The 18,772-nt window shown below is 41.8% G+C and overlaps 3 protein-coding genes across 3 annotated transcripts; 2 read left to right on the top strand and 1 right to left on the bottom strand.

Annotated features, from left to right (window-relative positions):
- Window positions 1-632: 632 nt before the first annotated feature.
- On the top strand, window positions 633-4,786 carry nceh1a (neutral cholesterol ester hydrolase 1a). The gene is made up of 5 exons (XM_080837857.1): window positions 633-842; window positions 1,343-1,571; window positions 1,826-1,895; window positions 2,016-2,187; window positions 2,633-4,786. Exons 1-5 carry the CDS (start codon window positions 705-707, stop codon window positions 3,248-3,250), a joined length of 1,227 nt encoding a protein of 408 aa, XP_080693983.1. The 5' UTR covers window positions 633-704; the 3' UTR covers window positions 3,251-4,786.
- Window positions 4,787-5,574: 788 nt separating this feature from the next.
- Window positions 5,575-7,597, top strand: LOC308364660 (tumor necrosis factor ligand superfamily member 10-like). The gene is made up of 5 exons (XM_080837862.1): window positions 5,575-5,704; window positions 5,929-6,051; window positions 6,139-6,175; window positions 6,259-6,375; window positions 6,556-7,597. The coding sequence occupies exons 1-5, from the start codon at window positions 5,594-5,596 to the stop codon at window positions 6,993-6,995; spliced, it is 828 nt and encodes a 275-aa protein (XP_080693988.1). The 5' UTR covers window positions 5,575-5,593; the 3' UTR covers window positions 6,996-7,597.
- Window positions 7,598-9,008: 1,411 nt separating this feature from the next.
- On the bottom strand, window positions 9,009-11,977 carry msl2a (MSL complex subunit 2a; the record flags this gene model as incomplete). The annotated part of the gene is made up of 2 exons (XM_080837855.1): window positions 9,009-10,816; window positions 11,836-11,977. 2 exons carry the CDS (start codon window positions 11,975-11,977, stop codon window positions 9,291-9,293), a joined length of 1,668 nt encoding a protein of 555 aa, XP_080693981.1. The 3' UTR covers window positions 9,009-9,290.
- Between the last annotated feature and the right edge of the window lie 6,795 nt (window positions 11,978-18,772).

Here is an 18,772-nt window from a genome sequence, read left to right as displayed (position 1 = left end):
GGACAGTGTTTTCTAGTCAACAATGCCACCTTGTGTTCGTAAAGAAAACTTTGAACCGCAGTTATTTCTGCCTCCAAAACTATCCATATTTACTTTGTGTGTAACCCAGAGAGATTTCAGGCATGTGGAATGCTTACATTTCAGTACATTTTAGAATTACTGTGACTTCCTTTTGGTACTGCTATTATGTGCCTAGCTAAGAGCAACTGTGATTTGGGGGTAAACTAAGGAAGGTGTTAGCATAGAACAGTAAACCACATAGAACTTGCAGAACTGAACTCTGCAAACTCTTCCTGAACTCCGTATCCTGAATCTCTGTGTTGAACAAAAAAAGTGACCATGTCATATTGGATTTGGATCCCTTTGTCTATGAAGTGAGGTTGATAAAACGTTGCATACAGTGTCTTTGTATTAATTTATTTCAATGTAGGAGTTTTGTTCTCCTGTTTGACTTTTATTCTCACTGGGGCGTAGCTCTTTTAATCTAACCCTGATGTGGATGTAACATTTCCAACACCCAGGGGAGTGATATGGTGGTGCAAAGTTCAGCCTGACTAGGGGCGTTACCTCAAGTGACCTACATATCCAGTGATCCTTTCTGACAGAACCATTCTTGGAAATCACATCGACAAACGGTCTTTGTCAATCCTCCCCAAAGTCAGTCAGATGAGGTGACAGGGACAGCTTGAGGTAAAAGAGTCGTGATGAAGCTGTTCTGTTGTGTTACGTTGTTACTATCGGTCGCTGTTGCATATTACATCTATACCCCACTGCCTGAAACCGTTTCAGAACCATGGAAACTCATGATTCTGGATGCAGCCATTCGCTCTATGTTCTCTGTGGTAAGTAAGACCAATGTTTCATCATAATGTCAGTAAGCGTAATTGTATGGAGAAAAAAAATATGCTTGGTTATTATGCAGCGGTTGGGCAGGAAAGTTTGAAAATCTAAATTTTAGCAGACCACTGCCTTTTTTTAACTTTTGCTTACATTACAGTGAAAAGCTGTGCTATGCCAGAGGCCCAATTACCTTTTGTGTTTTGTATTTATGTTTTCATAGTATATTTCTTCAATATACTTTCAGTTAAGGTCAAACATTTTGCTCTAAATATATTTTGATCTATTTTTGCTCTAAATATATTTTGTGTGCTAAACACTGACCAACTTGGCTCTTGTACCCTGGGATTACGCAAACCACTGCCAGTCTATGTTGGGTTGACCTTTACCTTGATTTCATAAAATCAGTCAAGTTTCATGTAACAGGCTTTTCAACTGCAGATGTGTTGCAGAATGATTCTGTCAATGGACAACCTTAACAATTTAACAAATTACTGCTTTATAGGGAGACCTTTTCGAGTCCTTAGGTGTCTGCCATCATGTTAAAACTATACGGTACATACAAGAGAGCATGCAAGGACTTGCACCTCTGCCCATTGGAGGTCCTGAGGTCCAGGAGACCACCTTTGCTGGTGTGCAGGTCCGAGTGTATGAGACCAGTAAAGAGGACAAGGACAGGCTGAGGAGAGGACTGGTCTTTCTCCATGGCGGTGGCTGGGCTATAGGAAGTACAAGTATGTGCCCAAACGTCTCTACTAGCTGGCTGCAATCATACATATATGAGGTACATACATATGAGTATGGATAAAAAGAGAGACATTGAGTGAGTGTGAGGACAGGGAGAGAGAGAATGACACTATGCACACATAATGCATTTTCTTATGCTATCATTGCAGTCTATTCCTTTTCTCAATTTATAATTAATTTCTGCAGTATTTTCCAGGGACTGCATGCGCTTAAATGTGTCTCTGTTTCTCTTGGCCTTCAGAGGAGCTGTCCTATGACATCCTCTGCAGGAAGATGGCAGACGAGCTGAAAGCAGTCATTGTATCCGTGGAGTAAGCATATTTCCTCAGAGCAGAAACTAATGAGAAACACACATGGAGCACAAATCGCTATTTTGATAAATTCACACAAGCATTCACTCGGAATTAGTTGAAAAATTCTGTGCTTCACAGATACCGCCTGGCCCCCGAGGTCCACTTCCCAACGCAGTACGACGACTGCCTTGAGGCCACCAAGCACTTCCTGAAGCCTGAAGTGCTGGCTCTCTACTCAGTGGATCCTGGACATGTCGGGGTATCAGGAGACAGTGCTGGAGGAAACTTGGCAGCAGCTGTGGCTCAACAGGTACACGAGCTGAGGCATTTGTGTCTGACATGATCTGAAATTTCAAAGCAACATATGGTTATGTTTTAATAAATAATATAATAATAATAAATTAAATCCTAAAACTAAACTATTTGCTTTTCATTGCAACCTAGTGTAGCCCAGTGTAAAATATCAACCTAGTGTAACCCAGTGTAATATATCAGCCTAGTGTAACCCAGTGTAACCTAGTGTAATATACCAACCTAGTGTAACCCAGTGTAATATACCAGCCTAGTTTAACACAGTGTTATATACCAGCCTAATGTACCACAGTGTAATATACCAGCCTAGTGTAACACAGTGTATATATCAACCTAATGTTACCCAGTGTCATATACCAACCTAATGTTACCTAGTGTAATATACCAACCTAGTGTAACCCAGTGTGATATACCGTCTGGGGATTATATTTCTCTTGTTTCAGATCAGCGTGGATGACAGCATTTCAGTCAAGTTCAAAGTGCAGGCCTTGATATATCCTGTGCTCCAAGCCCTGGACTTCAACACCCCTTCATACCAGCAGAATCACAACGTGCCCATTCTTTACCGTTCATCTATGGTCTCATTCTGGCTGGAGTATCTAGATGCGGACCAGACCTTAATCCATCCTATGCTTATAAATAACCACACTGCCAAAAACCAGAAGGTGCTGTCCAAACATCGAGCCAAGTATGACTGGACCGCCCTCCTCAGCCCAGACTTCCAGAAAAACTACAAGCCCGTTGTGCAGCTCAAGGGGTCACCTAAGATTCTAAAGAAGGTTCCGGCACTGCTAGATGTGCGCGCAGCGCCCCTGCTGGCAGAAGAAGAGGTTCTAAACAGGACGCCACAGGCCTACATCCTGACCTGCGAGCACGATGTCCTGCGGGATGACGGTCTGATGTATGCCCGTCGCCTGGAGCAGGCCGGGGTGACCGTCACCAGCGATCACTACACCGATGGCTTCCACGGCATCTTTAATTTTGCCTTCGGGCCCATAAACTTCTCGGTGGGAGAGAGAGCTGTGCGAAACTACATCTCTTGGCTCAATGTCCATTTGTAGTCTTTGTGTTAGAGGTACATCATGACACTTTACTTTCATTTGTCATCATTTTTTTCAATACCCTTACTAAACCCACAAAGAGCAACTTTGCGGACTGCTCCTTACTTTCAGCTTTTAGTGTTCATATTTTTTTAAAGTACTTTTTAGGTCATATTTTACTGAAGACAAAGATGCATTGCAAAAGCAAAAGATAAAATGGCTGTTACTATTTCAGTTACATCTAGATCACCAGATCACCAGAAACAGTCACACAGATACCAAGTTTGACATTTCACTTCCAAAAGTATTCCTCTCATTATCCACTAATATTCTATTTACATTTCAGTAAATAACTGCAACACTGACTGACAATTAGATTTGATATAGCTCATGACCCATTCAAAATCTAATTTAGCTCCGTGCCAGTCTTAAGATCAGTTTGTCACCAACAGAGGGGTTAATATACAAGCCTGAATAATAACAAAGTATACAAATATAATTTAAAAAGGCAAACACTGCTCTTCTGTGCATTTCAGCGTGGTTTCTACAAACACTGGCATGCCCGATATAACCTCCTCTGTCTCCAATCTTCAAGCTTGGGCAGTGATGCCATGATGAATTACTTTCTGATGACAGGCGAATTCAGAAGTGCACACTGATGAAAAGTCCACATAGCAAGCCTCATGTCCCTGAGTCCAGATAGCAAATGGAGAACTGACATTCTATTCTAGCTCACTCACAAGTCAACCCCATACATGCAGAGAGAAATATTGATCAAATCATTTAATTTGTATATAGGAGAACCACTAAAAACAGTGTGGTTTGTTTTTGTATGTATGTAGTGTTGCTGCTGTTACAGATTGGTATTTATTACACAAGATGGGATTGTTCATCGAGTTTGTGTGCAGATTGTTCTGAAATCCACCTCACTACAGTTTCAGTATTTTGCTTGTCAGTTGCTATCCTACAATATCAGCTGGTCATACCTTGGAATCTAACAAATGTCAGGCCATATGGCAGTCATTTTGTACATTTTGTCTATTAAGTACTACATTAAGATAAGATAATGGGCACAATAACAGTAATTCTTTTTTTGTTTTATCTTTGCATATATTGATTTTACTTTGTGGCACAAATATAGTAGTGTGTACTACTTATCTGAACTATATTGTAGAGTTTCAAGATATAAAACCAGTTCAGAGATGCAACTGTATAGTTGTCATGTATCAACTAATAAGGGCAAATGGTCCAAATAAATCATTATTAAAGGGCAGTTTATGATCTTAACAACTGCCAAACATGTAAAATATCCATTAAAAAATGTCATTAAAATATCTGATTGCTGATAGAAAACTATTCTTTAAAATAACTAGCGCTTGATCCTCCGCCCACGTAACACATTTAACCTTATCCAAGGATCAGTCAACTCTGACCTCTTTCTTCGTAAGGACCTAACATGCCTCTGAGTGAAAATAGCTTCTCAGTAGCCCGAGGTGATGAAGCTCACAGATCATGGGACCTCCGTGGGAAAGTATGATGAATTATATTTTAGCAATATTCCGCAAGATGGTTCATCATTGTGTTGTTTCATCTGAACAACTCCTGAGACATTAAAGTCCTGCACTTACAGTACATATTGAATCATTTTTCATTACATGAACTTTCCTATAACGAACATTTTAGCCCTATCACTGAGAAAATAATGTTTAAACTGTAGGAAGGAATGTGTCCAAAAGCATGATTTACGTCAATCACTATTTCTCAATCGCATACAAATCACACATGATTTTCAGCACTGCAAAAACGCCCCTTGGTGCGGCAATGTGTTTATGTGCCTTCAGTAATAGCTGTTGGCTACAGGATGTCTCTCAAGACGCTAATCCATGAGAATGCATGGGAATTCAGGGTTTGTAAAACACAGTACATCACTCAAAGTGCTGCAGGTGTTGAAACACGATAACCTCTGCCAACAGGTTCTAAGATATTTCACTCCCCTTCCTACCTGAGAGTGCACAAAAAGCTTATGATCTATAACAGCTTAATTCAAGTTACATTTGAAGTGAAACTTTCGTATGGGTGACAGTTAGTTTGAACTTGTCTGGTGTCATTTTTGTCTCACTTACAGTGATAGCTCGTCAATAAAATTAGGAGGTGTATATGATATGTTTATGTACGAATATGTATGGGGAGAATTCTCTCAAGATGGGTTTTCAAACTTTTCACTGAGGGAGGCAGCAAACAGCAACAGCGAATCTGCCAACTTTCACTGTCAAGGCCAACCACGCCTATTGTTGCAGCTCCAAGGAGTTTAAGGCGCATACCCACTGCTGTAGCTCCCATTTGAAGTGTTGGCTTCTAACAACAATGGAAAGCTCTCACTCCTTGTATCTTGGACTTATTGTCCTTGTTGCAGTGCTTCTTCAGACAGTTGCTGTGGCTGTCAGCTTTCTGTACTTCAACCATGCTCTCAGCACGGTAAGAAAACTACGAATAACAAATAAACTAAAAAAGAGAGGTTTTAATTAAATCCTTAAATTGTCATCAGCAATATGTATAATTCAATACCGTTTTAAGAGCACGCTACTTCAAACGCAACGGTATAAAGCTTTTTTATTTTTCGTGGACAAGGACTTAAACAGAGAAGTTAAACCAAGCGCTGTCACGCGACTCTCACGCCTTGCATTATTTTAATATATCAGGTAAAACAAGCTTTTTCGAGGAGCAGCGTTTCGTGTCTGATGGGAACAAATATGAACACAGAAGAAAGAAAGCATGACCCCTGCTGGCAAATAATGCAACAACTACAGTATCGAATGGAAAAGGTATGTGACCCTGAATATAAATAGATGCATTTAATATTGAATTTCCCCTTTGAGAACGGAAGATGAATATGTTTATTTAATTAACAGACTATGTTTAAGAAGGAATTCGTCTCTGCTGTGAGAGGTAGAATACTTTTTACAATATTCAAATTAATACAGGTCAGCCGAATTAAAAACCTTTGGGTAATAACTCATCTTTTGTCGAAGGTCAGTTTGAATGGAATTCACCTACGACAGACGAGAATCACGACTATGGTCATCGCCCTCAAATTGCAGCCCACCTTACAGCCAAGTTCTTGACAAAAGAGGAGAGACAATTGGAACGTGAGTGAGAATACGAAAATGTGTGTAATTGAAATAGGCATGGCATGATATATGAATGCATTCCAGAAGTTAACTAAAAATGCAGATGTGCAGAAGTTATGTCTTTCTCATCAGGGTAGCCAGTTTCCTGTCATTGTGAAGAACCTGTTTGTGAAATCCTGTTGGCTTTTGCTTTCCCAGGTCCACCCATCAACTCAAAAGTCCTGGGCCAAAAGATTGAGGCCTGGGAGTCACGGAGAGGCCTTGCTTTCCAGAACAATGTGGATATGAGCAACGGGGAGCTGATCTTCCCCCAAGCTGGTCTCTACTACATCTACTCCCAGACCTACTTCAGGCTCTCTCAGCAGGAATCAGAGGCAAGAGAGGAAGAGTCTGGGAACGGACAGGTGATCCAGTACATCTACCAGAAGATGAGCTCTTATCCTGTGCCCATCCTTTTAATGAGGAACGCAAGGACCACTTGTTGGTCCAGGGATCAAGACTACGGCCTCTACTCCATCTATCAGGCGGGTGTCATCCCGCTTGGTGCTGGTGACCGGGTGTTTGTGACAGTCAGCAATATCAGCACCTTAGACATGGACGAAAGGTCGAGTTTCTTTGGGGCCTTTCTGGTTACTTGATCAGAGCCAGTACTGATGGAACGAGCGATTGGCTTGTGGGTTTAGACAAAGTATAACTGCTGAGCATTTGCCTTAAAAGGTTTGTGCATGGGAGGTTTCCTCTTATGGTTCTGCAATGAGAGTAACTTATGAACAGACAAAAAGATACAAATCAAAAAACCAAATAAGAGACGCAGGGTGATGGAATTTGTCCTGTTATCCTTACATAAGGTGTACAAGTGTTACCGAGTGATCTCCACGGAAACATCGCCCACACTCACTTGATATTTTAATTATCAATACTTATCAATTCACAATAGGCCTCATTCAGGAAGTGATCTGTGCTGGATGAAGGGCAAATGCTCCATGGGCAACGGAAGAAAAGAAAATGTTTCGAGCAAGTGATTACCTTGTACATAACAGTGGATATAATCGTCTATGCCATATATCTCAATACAGTGACAGTGAGGAAATCGGATATTGAGTGGCTGAAAAGCAAGTAGAAAACTATTATTTGTTTATTGTTGTATTACAATTTTCCAAATGTGGCAGTGAATTAACCCGCATAAACTGGAAACACAAGAAAAACTCTAGAAACCAAACACATTTCATGTAAACAACCAAGGCTCAAAACAAACAAACAAAAATCAACAAATGGAGTGGTACATTCAACAGCAAGTCAAACAGCCTATGTTTGTACTACTGTGTGTTTCATGATACAGACTTAGTTTCAATATTTGGTAAGAGGCCTAGTAATAGTGTTATCAAGTATTTAAAATTGATTTGATCACAATAAATGACGCATTGCATACACTGCAAAGAGACATCTTGAAACAGCACACTGTGACAGTAAACAGAAAGAGTACTGTTTCTCTTAGTGATTTTAACTGTGTTTGGTCAGGTTAACAGCAAATCACAGTAGAAATACATCAATGTAAATAAGAAAAAAACAACATGCTGAGGTATGTATGGTGCAAGGTGCTGGGTGTGGGGTTGTGACAGGGGGGTGGAATCACTGAAGCCTTCTCATGGTTTATCAAAAATAAATGGACTTTCAGTGGCAACACAGTAAACCAAAACATTTAGACACAAATGGCATTGCCTGAAACCTTTTATGGCTTATTCAACACTACCTGAACATGTTTTTAAACATCACCTTATATTTCATGCTACAGTTTAAGCACTGATCCCTAGCTTCCTGAAGACCCTTGATACAAATGAATTGTTTAATAAATGGAGTCCGTTTGAATGATCAGAGCTGATTCAGTCTGTGTTTAACGAGAGATGGTCGTACCATGTGTAAGACAAAACAAGAGAGTTGGCACACTGCAGCTCTCACCCCATGACAACAGTTGCTTCAAACAAGATTGTGTGAGGACGAGAAATATCACTATTCCTCTTGGAGGAAAAGCTTCAAGTTGATTCATAAGGTTCTCTCACACCGAGTCGTCTTGGAGCAATAAATAACCCACAAGGGGAGGTTACATTTGAGTTATGATAAAGTTAATTCAAACAACTTTTAATGTCCACAAAAAAATCTCTCAGGTACCACCCTGATGATTAAATACAAGATAAGAGTGATATGTTAAGTCAGTGTGTATGCCATCACTGATGCCTATGATAAAACTAAGAGAATAACCAGTCAAACTAAGTGCTGTCATGTGAAGTGCTGAGCTCTCTCTCTCTCTCTCAAGAAAAAAAGAAATGGTCAGAATGGTGCACATTACATAAGTAAACTAAAATGTCAGCAAGGGACTCATTACAGGATGATCTGCACAACTTACGTATGGGAAGAGTCATTTGAGAGGTTTTGCATCTCTAAAACTGACATCTCCTCTGAACACAGACAACAGCTTTATAGTGAAAGAGTACTTGAATTTGGACATTAGTCTAACAGAAACACATTGGGTAATTTGATGATGGAGCAAGTCACGACTACATATTTTACTTTGGACTTCATTAAGATATACATCTATGTGTCAGCCAAAAGACAGAACTTAAGCTGCCCTATATGCAAAATAGTTACATCTCCTTACATTTAATTGTGCCTTAATAACCTGATTCACATATAATTACTCACAAAACATAACACGCAGTAATTAAGTCAACGTTCCTTGTGACTGCAAACTACAAACTGTGTTTAAAACTTCCTAACTTGTTGCTGTGTTCGGAGTCATACTTATCACACACATTAATTTCAAGGCAGGTGTTTTGGCAAACTGTTTCATTTAAGACAATCTAGCACAACAACATAGCTGCCTTGTGAGTGTTAATCACTGCAAGGTAACAGTTTGCACAAGTCCACAAAACCGCTTTTTAAATTTTCTTTCGATGTTGTGATCCATCGTGAGAGCTGGCAACAAGAAAAGATGCTATGGGGGAGTCAGCTGAAAGACTGAGCACACCTGCATTGGCCCCAACATTCCTGACCGCAATGCTTGTGTAGTTGATGCCCAACGTTAACCGAGTCTGCTCGAGGGCCTTCTCTGGCACAGCAAACGCTTCTAACTTCTTCTCTCCATTGGCCATGTACGAGTTCTGGCAGCCTCTGCAGATACAATCCAAGCAGGCTTTGCGAGTTGAGTAGCAGGGACACCGTTGGCCACGGCACGTAAGAACACTTGGATTTTGAGTGGCCCGGCCACATTTGCATCCTTTTTTTTCCTTGGCCTTCTTGTAAACTTTGGTTGGGTTTCCTGGAGTAACACTACCAGAGATAGGCCTATCCTTTGTTTTGTCCTTGGGCCTATTTGTTTTAGTGGTCTTTGTGCAGACCTTCTTGACACTCTGCTCGAGATTTTGTTGTATGTTTTTACTGGTGTCCAGAAGTGCCTTGTTGACTTGGAGCACTCGATCACTGGGGACTTTTGCAAAGGGCTGGACGGTGTCCATTGGTTCGTGTGTTACTGTAAGAGGGGCTGGAGATGCCACTGCGGGTTCCTCAATGAAGCTGGCGATAGGCAGGGGCTTGACCTTCTCACTGTCGCTCTCTGAGTGGGAGCGCTTGCGGTTAAGCCGCGCCGTTCTTGGCGTTGCAGCTGAGCAGGAGATTCCGAAGAGTGGTTTCTGGGAGTGACTGGAAGTGATAGACCAGGACTCTTGTTGTGAACAGGCCCGAGGCTCACTCTGTCCTGAGACCATGCTGACGGACATAGGCAGGTCCCGCCTCAACCCATCGTGAATGTCCTCGCCCATACAACCCGACTCAAGGTTCTCCAGTGCCTCGTCAACACTGAACAAAACTGGCTCGTGGTTGCACTTTGCGTCACTAAAACTGCTAAAGCTCCCAGAGCTTGGATGTCTGGGAACTGTTGGTTCCTGTACAGTGACAAAGTCTATGGTCATAGGCAGCTCTGAACTACAAACCTCTACAACAGCTGTTGCTTTGGCCTTAGCTTGGGGAACATGGTCGAGTGGCTCATCCTTCAGAGCCCCGCCACCATCCAGTGAGGATGCAGCCTTCTCAGTCAGCTGAGAGCTGGATGGGAGCCCCTCAGACGCAGCTGGGGACAAGGGCAGCATCAGGCTGGGCATGTCCAGGACGCTGGAACTTTCCTGCTCCAGTTTCATTCCCAGAACGTCCTCCAGCATGAACATGATCTCAGGGGAGCCTCCTGCCGTGCTGGCGATCTGCTCCACCAAGGGCGACTCAGAGATGTACTCACAGAGCTTTCTGTAGCACTCCACCAGGGTGCCAAGCTGTTTGTTCTCAACAAATTGTTCATAGTCTTTGCACCAGCTGCAAGAAGGTTTTATTGACATCTTTTTGCCTTTGCAGGCTTTGCAGACATAGTGCTGGCATGTGGAACTGGTGGGTGCAATCGGATCCTGAAGCAAGTTCCCTAGTGTAAGAGAGAAAAACATAAGTAAACAAAGAAATCTTTCAGTAGAACAATTCTGCCCTACAAAGCCAAAGAGCAGTAAGTGCAAAAACCCCAAACTGAGAAAAACTGCTTTTTGTGTTTTTTTTTCCACCAAGTAAAAGTTTTAAATTATATTTAACAACAAAATGTATAATTAGATAGATTAAAGTGAGGTGAACACCACCCTTTAAGTTTTTTTTACATTTTTGCAAAATCTGGTAATTTTATAGGCTATACTGCGTTTTGCCTTTGTATTACTGCTTAAAATTTCACACGCATACATTAAGGTATTGCAGTAAGATGACCATAATCACTCTTTTTATGGAAAAAAACTCACAATATTTTTGATGTAAAAATGTTCCTTGATGCCTAAGCAATGGAACAAATGTGTATTTTATAAACATTAGTGTAAAAATGAGGCAAAATTATATTTTTGCATCATAATGTCAGAGATTATTTAAATATAATAAAACCAAGGCAGACCGCAGCAAGGGCAAGTTGAACCAAGGCAGACTGCAGCAAATATGACTGGAACCCAGGCAAACTGCAGTAAAGACATATACTGCACTTGGCTTGGTTTTACTCTACTTTTCTATACACACTGCAAATTTAAATTGCAAATATTTACATGAAACAGTTTATTGATCAACATAAAATTTTCACAGATTGAAGAGCTGACCCTGCACTTTCAATTTCTGCAAAAAAATTTTTTTTGAAAAAATGCACATACTGCTCTTTGCCTTTGTAGGGCAGAATACATGAACATCATTTCAGTAAAGCTTAACTGAACAAGGCACACTTACTACTTCAACAACTGTATGTTTCCCCTATGACAAATATCACTGAGGACTTACAAGCAAAGACAAAGTACCTCAGAGGTTTTGAGGTGTTAGCAATATTCACTAACCTGTAGTCTTGGGTATTTGAGGAAATTACTACTAACCACTCTGCATAACACTTTTATTTAACCTGAGTATGGTTTTATCTTGTGCACTTACCGCACGCAAGGCAGCAAAGAGAATCCCTAAAAAAAGGAAGGACTCTGTAAAGTTCAGCATATGTCTCTGGATCCCCCACATCACACTGCAGCACCGACCGACAAGCAGACAGGTAAAGACTGGTGGCATTTACTGGGTTCATCTCAGCAACCTCACTAGAAAGGGACATAACAAAATTCAACACATCAGACAAAGTATCAACTGGCCCTGAAAAGTCCCAAAAATAAAATTATGATTAGCTACTTCCTAAAATAGAATCACTTTGATAATTGATTATATCTTCGTTTGACTATTGTTTTTCGGACAATGGTAAGTGCAACGGCTTTCAGGCGGCTGACCCGTGTTCGATTCCCGGCCACTGCAGGATATCTATGGAAGTTGACTTGATAAGACCGTTTGCTTAATATCTCACTTTTACTAAACATAAGAGCAAATACATAATCTGATGTATTACATATTCCCAGTTGACAGAAGAGTAAGAGTTCACAGATCGCCTCAACTAGTTGTGACACATAGGAAAGCTAGCCAACTAAGTTAACTAATAATAGTCAAACAGTAAGGGGATGACAGAAATCGCCTATCTCAGTTCGTTTATCTCGTAACTGTCTGTTTCCCAAAACACTGAGCTCCGGAAAATGATACACCTTCATTACACTTAAACTTCTTCTCACTAAAACAGCTGTAGCCATGCATAACTTGCAACTTGTCGGTTCCACAAATAGTAGCAGATCTACGTTCTATTGTTCTACTTCACGTGGAACACACTCTGCAAGTGGGTTGGAGGCTCGAAAGCTAGCTAAGGTTAATTACAGTCAGGTTGACTAGCAGGCTAGGTTAAGTTTTAATCAAGGCTTTATCATGGGGGTTGCATTCAACTTTAAGACCGTCGGTTTCTCACGCCATAATGTTGACGCTGTGTGATATGCACTCTTGCTGGTCATCTTTTAATTACGACCAGAAAATGGACTTGATTGGAGGATGCCTTAACCACTTCGCTCTTAACTCAGCTAATAGGAACCTTGGCGTTTCCAGACTGAATCATAGTCGCCATCTAATAAAATAATAGATATTTACCTCTACGTTGTCGTTGATATGTATCTCTATATACCTCCACGAACTAATGTAAAGGGCCTTCAGTCGATTTGCTGAAAACAAAACAGGCCTCTCGACGCAGATTCGTGTAATGAACATACACGTTAGCTAGCTCGCTACTCAGCTAGCCAGCTATAGAGCTAATAGTGGAACACTGACTGGAAGGTTCAGAGAATCGTTAACGTTAGATCCACAATGTTGAGATGCTGCAATCATGGATGTCTGAACTAATTAACAAGACGTCTTGCCTATGATATTCTTCTCCCTCTTTTCATAATTGGAGCTACCGATAGCAAACTTGGTTACCGATAGCAAACCTAACGTTAGCGTTAATGCATTTTGTGAGGCAAATTAGGTATTTCACTGAGGCCTTACAGATAGTTATTGATCTTGTAATAGCATTAAATCTTAACATTCAATTTTAACATCTTAATAAATCTTAACCACTACCTCACTTCTCCGTAAGGGTACAACCGGGTGAAATTCTTGGTTACGTTTGATAGCTACACTTCCCTGTTGACACTTGCTTCTCATCACTGTTTTTTTCCTCCATACTAAATGAGAATGCGGTGCACAAAGAATACTTGAGCCCCTAGTGGACAACTACAGCACACGCACGCTTGCATACTAATCATAACAAGGAAAGCCCACGTGTATAACCAAACACTGTATTATACTCTTTCAAATATTTTAAAAGAAAGTCATAGCTCACGTGCTAAAATATCAAACTCAACAGGTTAATGTTTTGTCCCAATCTTCAGATTTTTTTTCTATTATGGCCTTTAGAGACTTCGCTGGATTCGTCAGTTGAATATAAGACTTTGCATGGTAGCGCTTTAAAATGTCTGGATTGCATGTTTTACCTAGCCCATTTAACCACCGCTGTTAGGTATACTGATAGAATGTTCCAGTCCAACCGGGATTGTGGTCTTTTAGGATTCTTATTCTTTGATTATACCCTTAGGGGGCGTTAGAAGCCACAACTAGATAGATAGATGGATACTTTATTGATCCCGAGGGAAATTAAGGTCATCAAGTAGCTTACACTTACAAACAAACATGAATCATTATCACAATAAATACAAAAATCACAATAAATACAAAAACAAAAACAATACACATAGGGAGAACATGTAGCCTACACATGGGGGTGGGGTGTTTACATAGAACATATATATATATAACATTGTGCTTTACATGTGACAGGGCTGCAAGTAGTGGAAAGTAGTGCAAAAGCGTTCCTGTACATGTGTGGATAGTGCAAAGAGTCCCGTGCTTGTGTGTGTGGGGATAGTGTAAAGTGATACAGTATATACATGTATGTATAATAAAGGAAAGACAGTCCAAGGGCTAGTGTAGCCAGTGTTGGGAGTAACGCTGTAATTCCACTACTTTTAGCGGTAACGAGCATGTAACTAAGTATTTGTTTAAATCGAGTAACGCAGTTACAGTTACTGAAATCTAAATGACTTCGTTACCCGCGTTAGGCTACTATCTTTTGTGGAAAATGAACACTTGCAGACAAGAAGACAAGATAGACCTACTTTAGCTTCTTCTGATCTGAGTGCAGGACCAATGCGACCGCACATGAAAGACACTCTGCTACCCAGATCCACGACCGCTTATACACACACAAACACACACAGACACACACACATTGCACCTGCATACAATCATGCACGCATGCACACACACACACACACACACACACACACAAGGCTGTACGCAACTGTTTCTCCCATTTTCCAGGACTGCTAACACACACACACACACACACACACACACACACACATTGCACTTGCATACAATCACGCACGCACACACGGATATACAACCGCAATTATTTCTCCCATTCTCCACGGCCGCTAACACACATGAATTGCACTTGTATACAATCTCGCATACATATGGAAAGAAGGCTAGGACACCGATCGTGGTTTCCAACATTTATTGTTTAACCAGAAAACGCGTGGAATCTATTACCAACTGTTTAGGGTGTTCGTATCCTCAGTCATCTTGACTAGTGGTGGTTGAATCTGAGTCAATCGGATTCAAAGATCCGAATCCTTACATTCACCCATGAGTCACGAGTCCGTGGTCTCAATTAACCCGAATCTTTCGGTTCTCGCTGCTACGGACGACATTATTAAAACAATGCACGAATGTCATCAAACTGTAGGTCTATAACAACATTAACACATCCGTTTTTCATCTGCATAGTAACTTAGATTAAGCATATTGATATACGGACCCGGAGCTGCCAGCTGCGTGTGAATAAGAACTTCCTGTAGACAGAGCTGTACACAGATCCAGATCCATAGACTGAGCGAATTCATGGGTCGGATTCGTATCCGGTTGAGTGAAAGACTAACTCAAAGGATTCGGGTGAAATGGGTCGGACTCGTATCCGGCTGGGTGAAAGACTAACTCAAAAGACTCAGGGGAAATGGGTCGGACTCGTATCCGGTTGAGTGAAAGACTTAGCCTACTCAAAGGATTCAGGTGAAATGGGTCGGACTCGTATCCGGCTGGGTGAAAGACTAACTCAAAGGACTCAGGTGAAATTAAAAAGGATGCAAACATCGGAGATGTCGCCAACGTGACTTCTATCTGAGACTGATAGGCACGTTGGCGACATCTCCGATGTTTGCATCCTTTTTAATATTAAAATATGTCCGACCCATTCAATATGAGTCCTTTGAGTTAGTCTTTCACTCAACCGGATACGAGTCCGACCCATTTCACCTGAGTCATTTGAGTAAGTCTTTCACTCAACAGGATACGAGTCCGACCCATTTCCCCTGAGTCTTTTGAGTTAGTCTTTCACCCAGCCGGATACGAGTCCGACCCATTTCACCTGAATCCTTTGAGTTAGTCTTTCACCCAACCGGATAGCCTACGAGTCCGACCCATTTCACAGTCGTTTGAGTAAGTCTTTCACCCAACCTCAATTGATTGATACAGCAAGCAGGCCCGTCGTCAGATTCATTTTCTACGTTTGTAACAGCATTAATGCTACTTTCAGGCCGTGTTTAACGTGTAAGGTAAGGTAGATAAGCTGACTTAAATCATTTGATGACTTCTTTCAGTCAAAATCGACTGTAACTCGTCTGAACCAATTTTCTTGAAATATGTTTATTTTAAACATGACAATTAAATTAAGTAAAAATAAAAAATAAGTATCTATTCATAATTTACGAAATTTCATAGGCTATTTAATTCTGATAAGCTGCCTTACCAGCCAAGCCTATCATGTTACAATTTGTTCAATGTATCTAGGCTTACTGTGTGTGTGTGTGTGTGTGTGTGTGTGTGTGTGTGTGTGTGTGTGTGTGTGTGTATTTCCCCTGGATATCCTCAAAACTGCATTACAGTGGTTTGCTGTGAGCGTGCGCATTAGGCACTAGGGAGTGGGCTGCTGGGCTCATTCAGCGACAAAATTTCGACTGATTCAGATTCAAAGGACTCAAAAGATTCGGATCTTTTTAGTGATTCACTCAAAGGACTATGAATCTTCTAAGTGAATCGAAATTCCCATCACTAATCTTGACTGTCGGGGCAACTGCGAAAGAAGCGCCACCGGGACCAGTGGGAACTTATAAACAGTTCCTACCTTAATCAGGGTGGGGATTGCCAGCGATTAGGATGTAGGGCCTATTAGAAATATATTATTCTAATTATATATTTAGCATATTGTGAATACTGTGTGGGTGTTTCAGGGTATTTTGTGAACTGAACCACTAATTGATTATTTTGTATCCCCCTACTTTTTATATGGTGTTGAGCCAATCACTTTAACTTCATTGGGCCTAATGTAGTAAAAAAAAACACTGTTAAATGACTGAGACAGTTATTTTGTATTAAGTTAAGTGTTAAAAGGGACTTTTTTACTACTGCTTGATTTGAAGGCATGTTGCCCTGTTGTTTAAAATAAATAGGTAAAAAAATATATGTTTATTGGGTTTGACTGTTCAGTACTGTTCATATTCATTATATTAAACGCAGATATAAAAGTAACTTAAAAGTTACTTTCCCTAGTAACTAATTACTTTTGATATACAGTAACTGGGAAGTAATTCAATTACCTTTAAAAGAAGTAACTAGTAACTGTAACTAAGTACTAATTTTCAGTAACTTGCCCAACACTGGTAGCCAGTAAAAAAAAGTAGAAAAAATTTAGAAAAATGTACGAAAGGATGGAAAAAGGATGGGCAGTGGGATGGAATAAAGTGTGATGAGAAGAGGAGGGCAGACTGAGGTAGACTCATGCAGAGAAGTCCATCTCCCTCCCCCTCCCCTTCTCTGTGGCGTTGTAGAGCTGAATGGCCCTGGGGACAAAGGACTTCCTCAGCCTGTCTGATGAGCATGACAGTGACAGGAGTCTGCCATTGAAGATGCTCCTCTGTCCATTAAAAGTACTGTACAGTGGGTGTTGGTCATTGTCCATGATGGTTAGCAGCCTGCTCAGGGTCCTACTCTCCGCCACTGTTGTTATGCAGTCCAGATCGGTGCAAACAACAGCTCCTGCCTTTCTCACCAGCCTGTCCAGTCGCCCAGCATCCCTCTTCTTTGTGCTGCCTCCCCAGCATACCACAGCATAGAAAAGGACGCTGGCAACAACAGACCGGTAAAACATACGCAGGAGTTTGTTGCAGACATTGAAGGACCTCAGCCTCCTCAAGAAGTAGAGTCGGCTCTGGCCCTTCCTGTATAGGGCATCTATGTTAGCTGACCAGTCCAGTTTATTGTCCAGGTGAACTCCTAAGTACTTGTAGGTGCTGACCACCTCCACACTGACACCCTCTATGGAGATTGGTAGCAGAGGAGGCTGAGACCTCCTAAAGTCTACCACCATCTCCTTGGTCTTGGAGGTGTTCAGCTGCAGGTGGTTATTCCTACACCACTGCACAAAGTTGTCCACCAGGCTCCTGTACTCACCCTCCTGTCCATCCCTGATACACCCCACAACAGCAGAGTCATCAGGGAACTTCAGGATGTGGCACGACTCTGTCTTGTAAGTGAAGTCTGATGTGTACAGGGTGAACAGCATTGGTGAGAGTACAGTCCCCTGTGGAGCGCCGGTGCTGCACAACACAGTCTCAGATACGCAGTCTTTCAGCCTGACAAACTGCGGCCTCTCCGTCAGGTAGTCCGTGACCCAGGATACAAGGGGGGCGTTCACACCCATCTGCACGAGCTTGTCACTCAGACAGAGGGGCTGGATGGTGTTGAAGGCACTGGAGAAATCAAAGAACATGATTCTCACAGCACCCTTCCCCTTGTCCAGATGAGTGTGTGCTCCGTGAATAAGGTAGATGATGGCATCTTTCACGCCCACCTTCTCCTGGTAGGCAAACTGCAGCAGGTCAAGTGCATGGCGTACCTGGGGTCTGATGATGTGCAGTAGCAGTCGTTCCATGGTCTTGCAGATGTGTGATGTTAGGGCGACTGGCCTGTAGTCGTTCAGCTCCCTGGGGTGTGGCTCCTTTGGAACAGGGATGAGGCAGGATGTTTTCCACAGAGCAGGGACCTTCCCCTGTTGGAGGCTCTGGTTGAAGAGATGCTGCAGAGGCTCACCCAGTTCCACAGCGCATGCCTTGAGAAGTCTTGGACAGACTCCATCAGGGCCAGCTGCCTTCCTGGGGCGCAGTCTCCTCAGCTCTCCTGTGACTTGTTTAGCCGTGATGGTAGGGGGGAGGGGGGGGCTCTGTGGAGTCACCTGGGGGAGGGGTGCTGCCGTTAAGAGACACAACTTCGAGGCACGGTTTAGACCAGGTATGTTTCGTTGATATGTTAAAAAGATGTACATTCATACCTTTAAGTGGATACATTTCCAAAATAGTTG

This window comes from Sprattus sprattus (genome assembly GCF_963457725.1).
Source record: "Sprattus sprattus genome assembly, chromosome: 4".
Taxonomy (NCBI): domain Eukaryota; kingdom Metazoa; phylum Chordata; class Actinopteri; order Clupeiformes; family Clupeidae; genus Sprattus; species Sprattus sprattus.
This window is presented reverse-complemented; position numbering and strand designations above follow the sequence as displayed.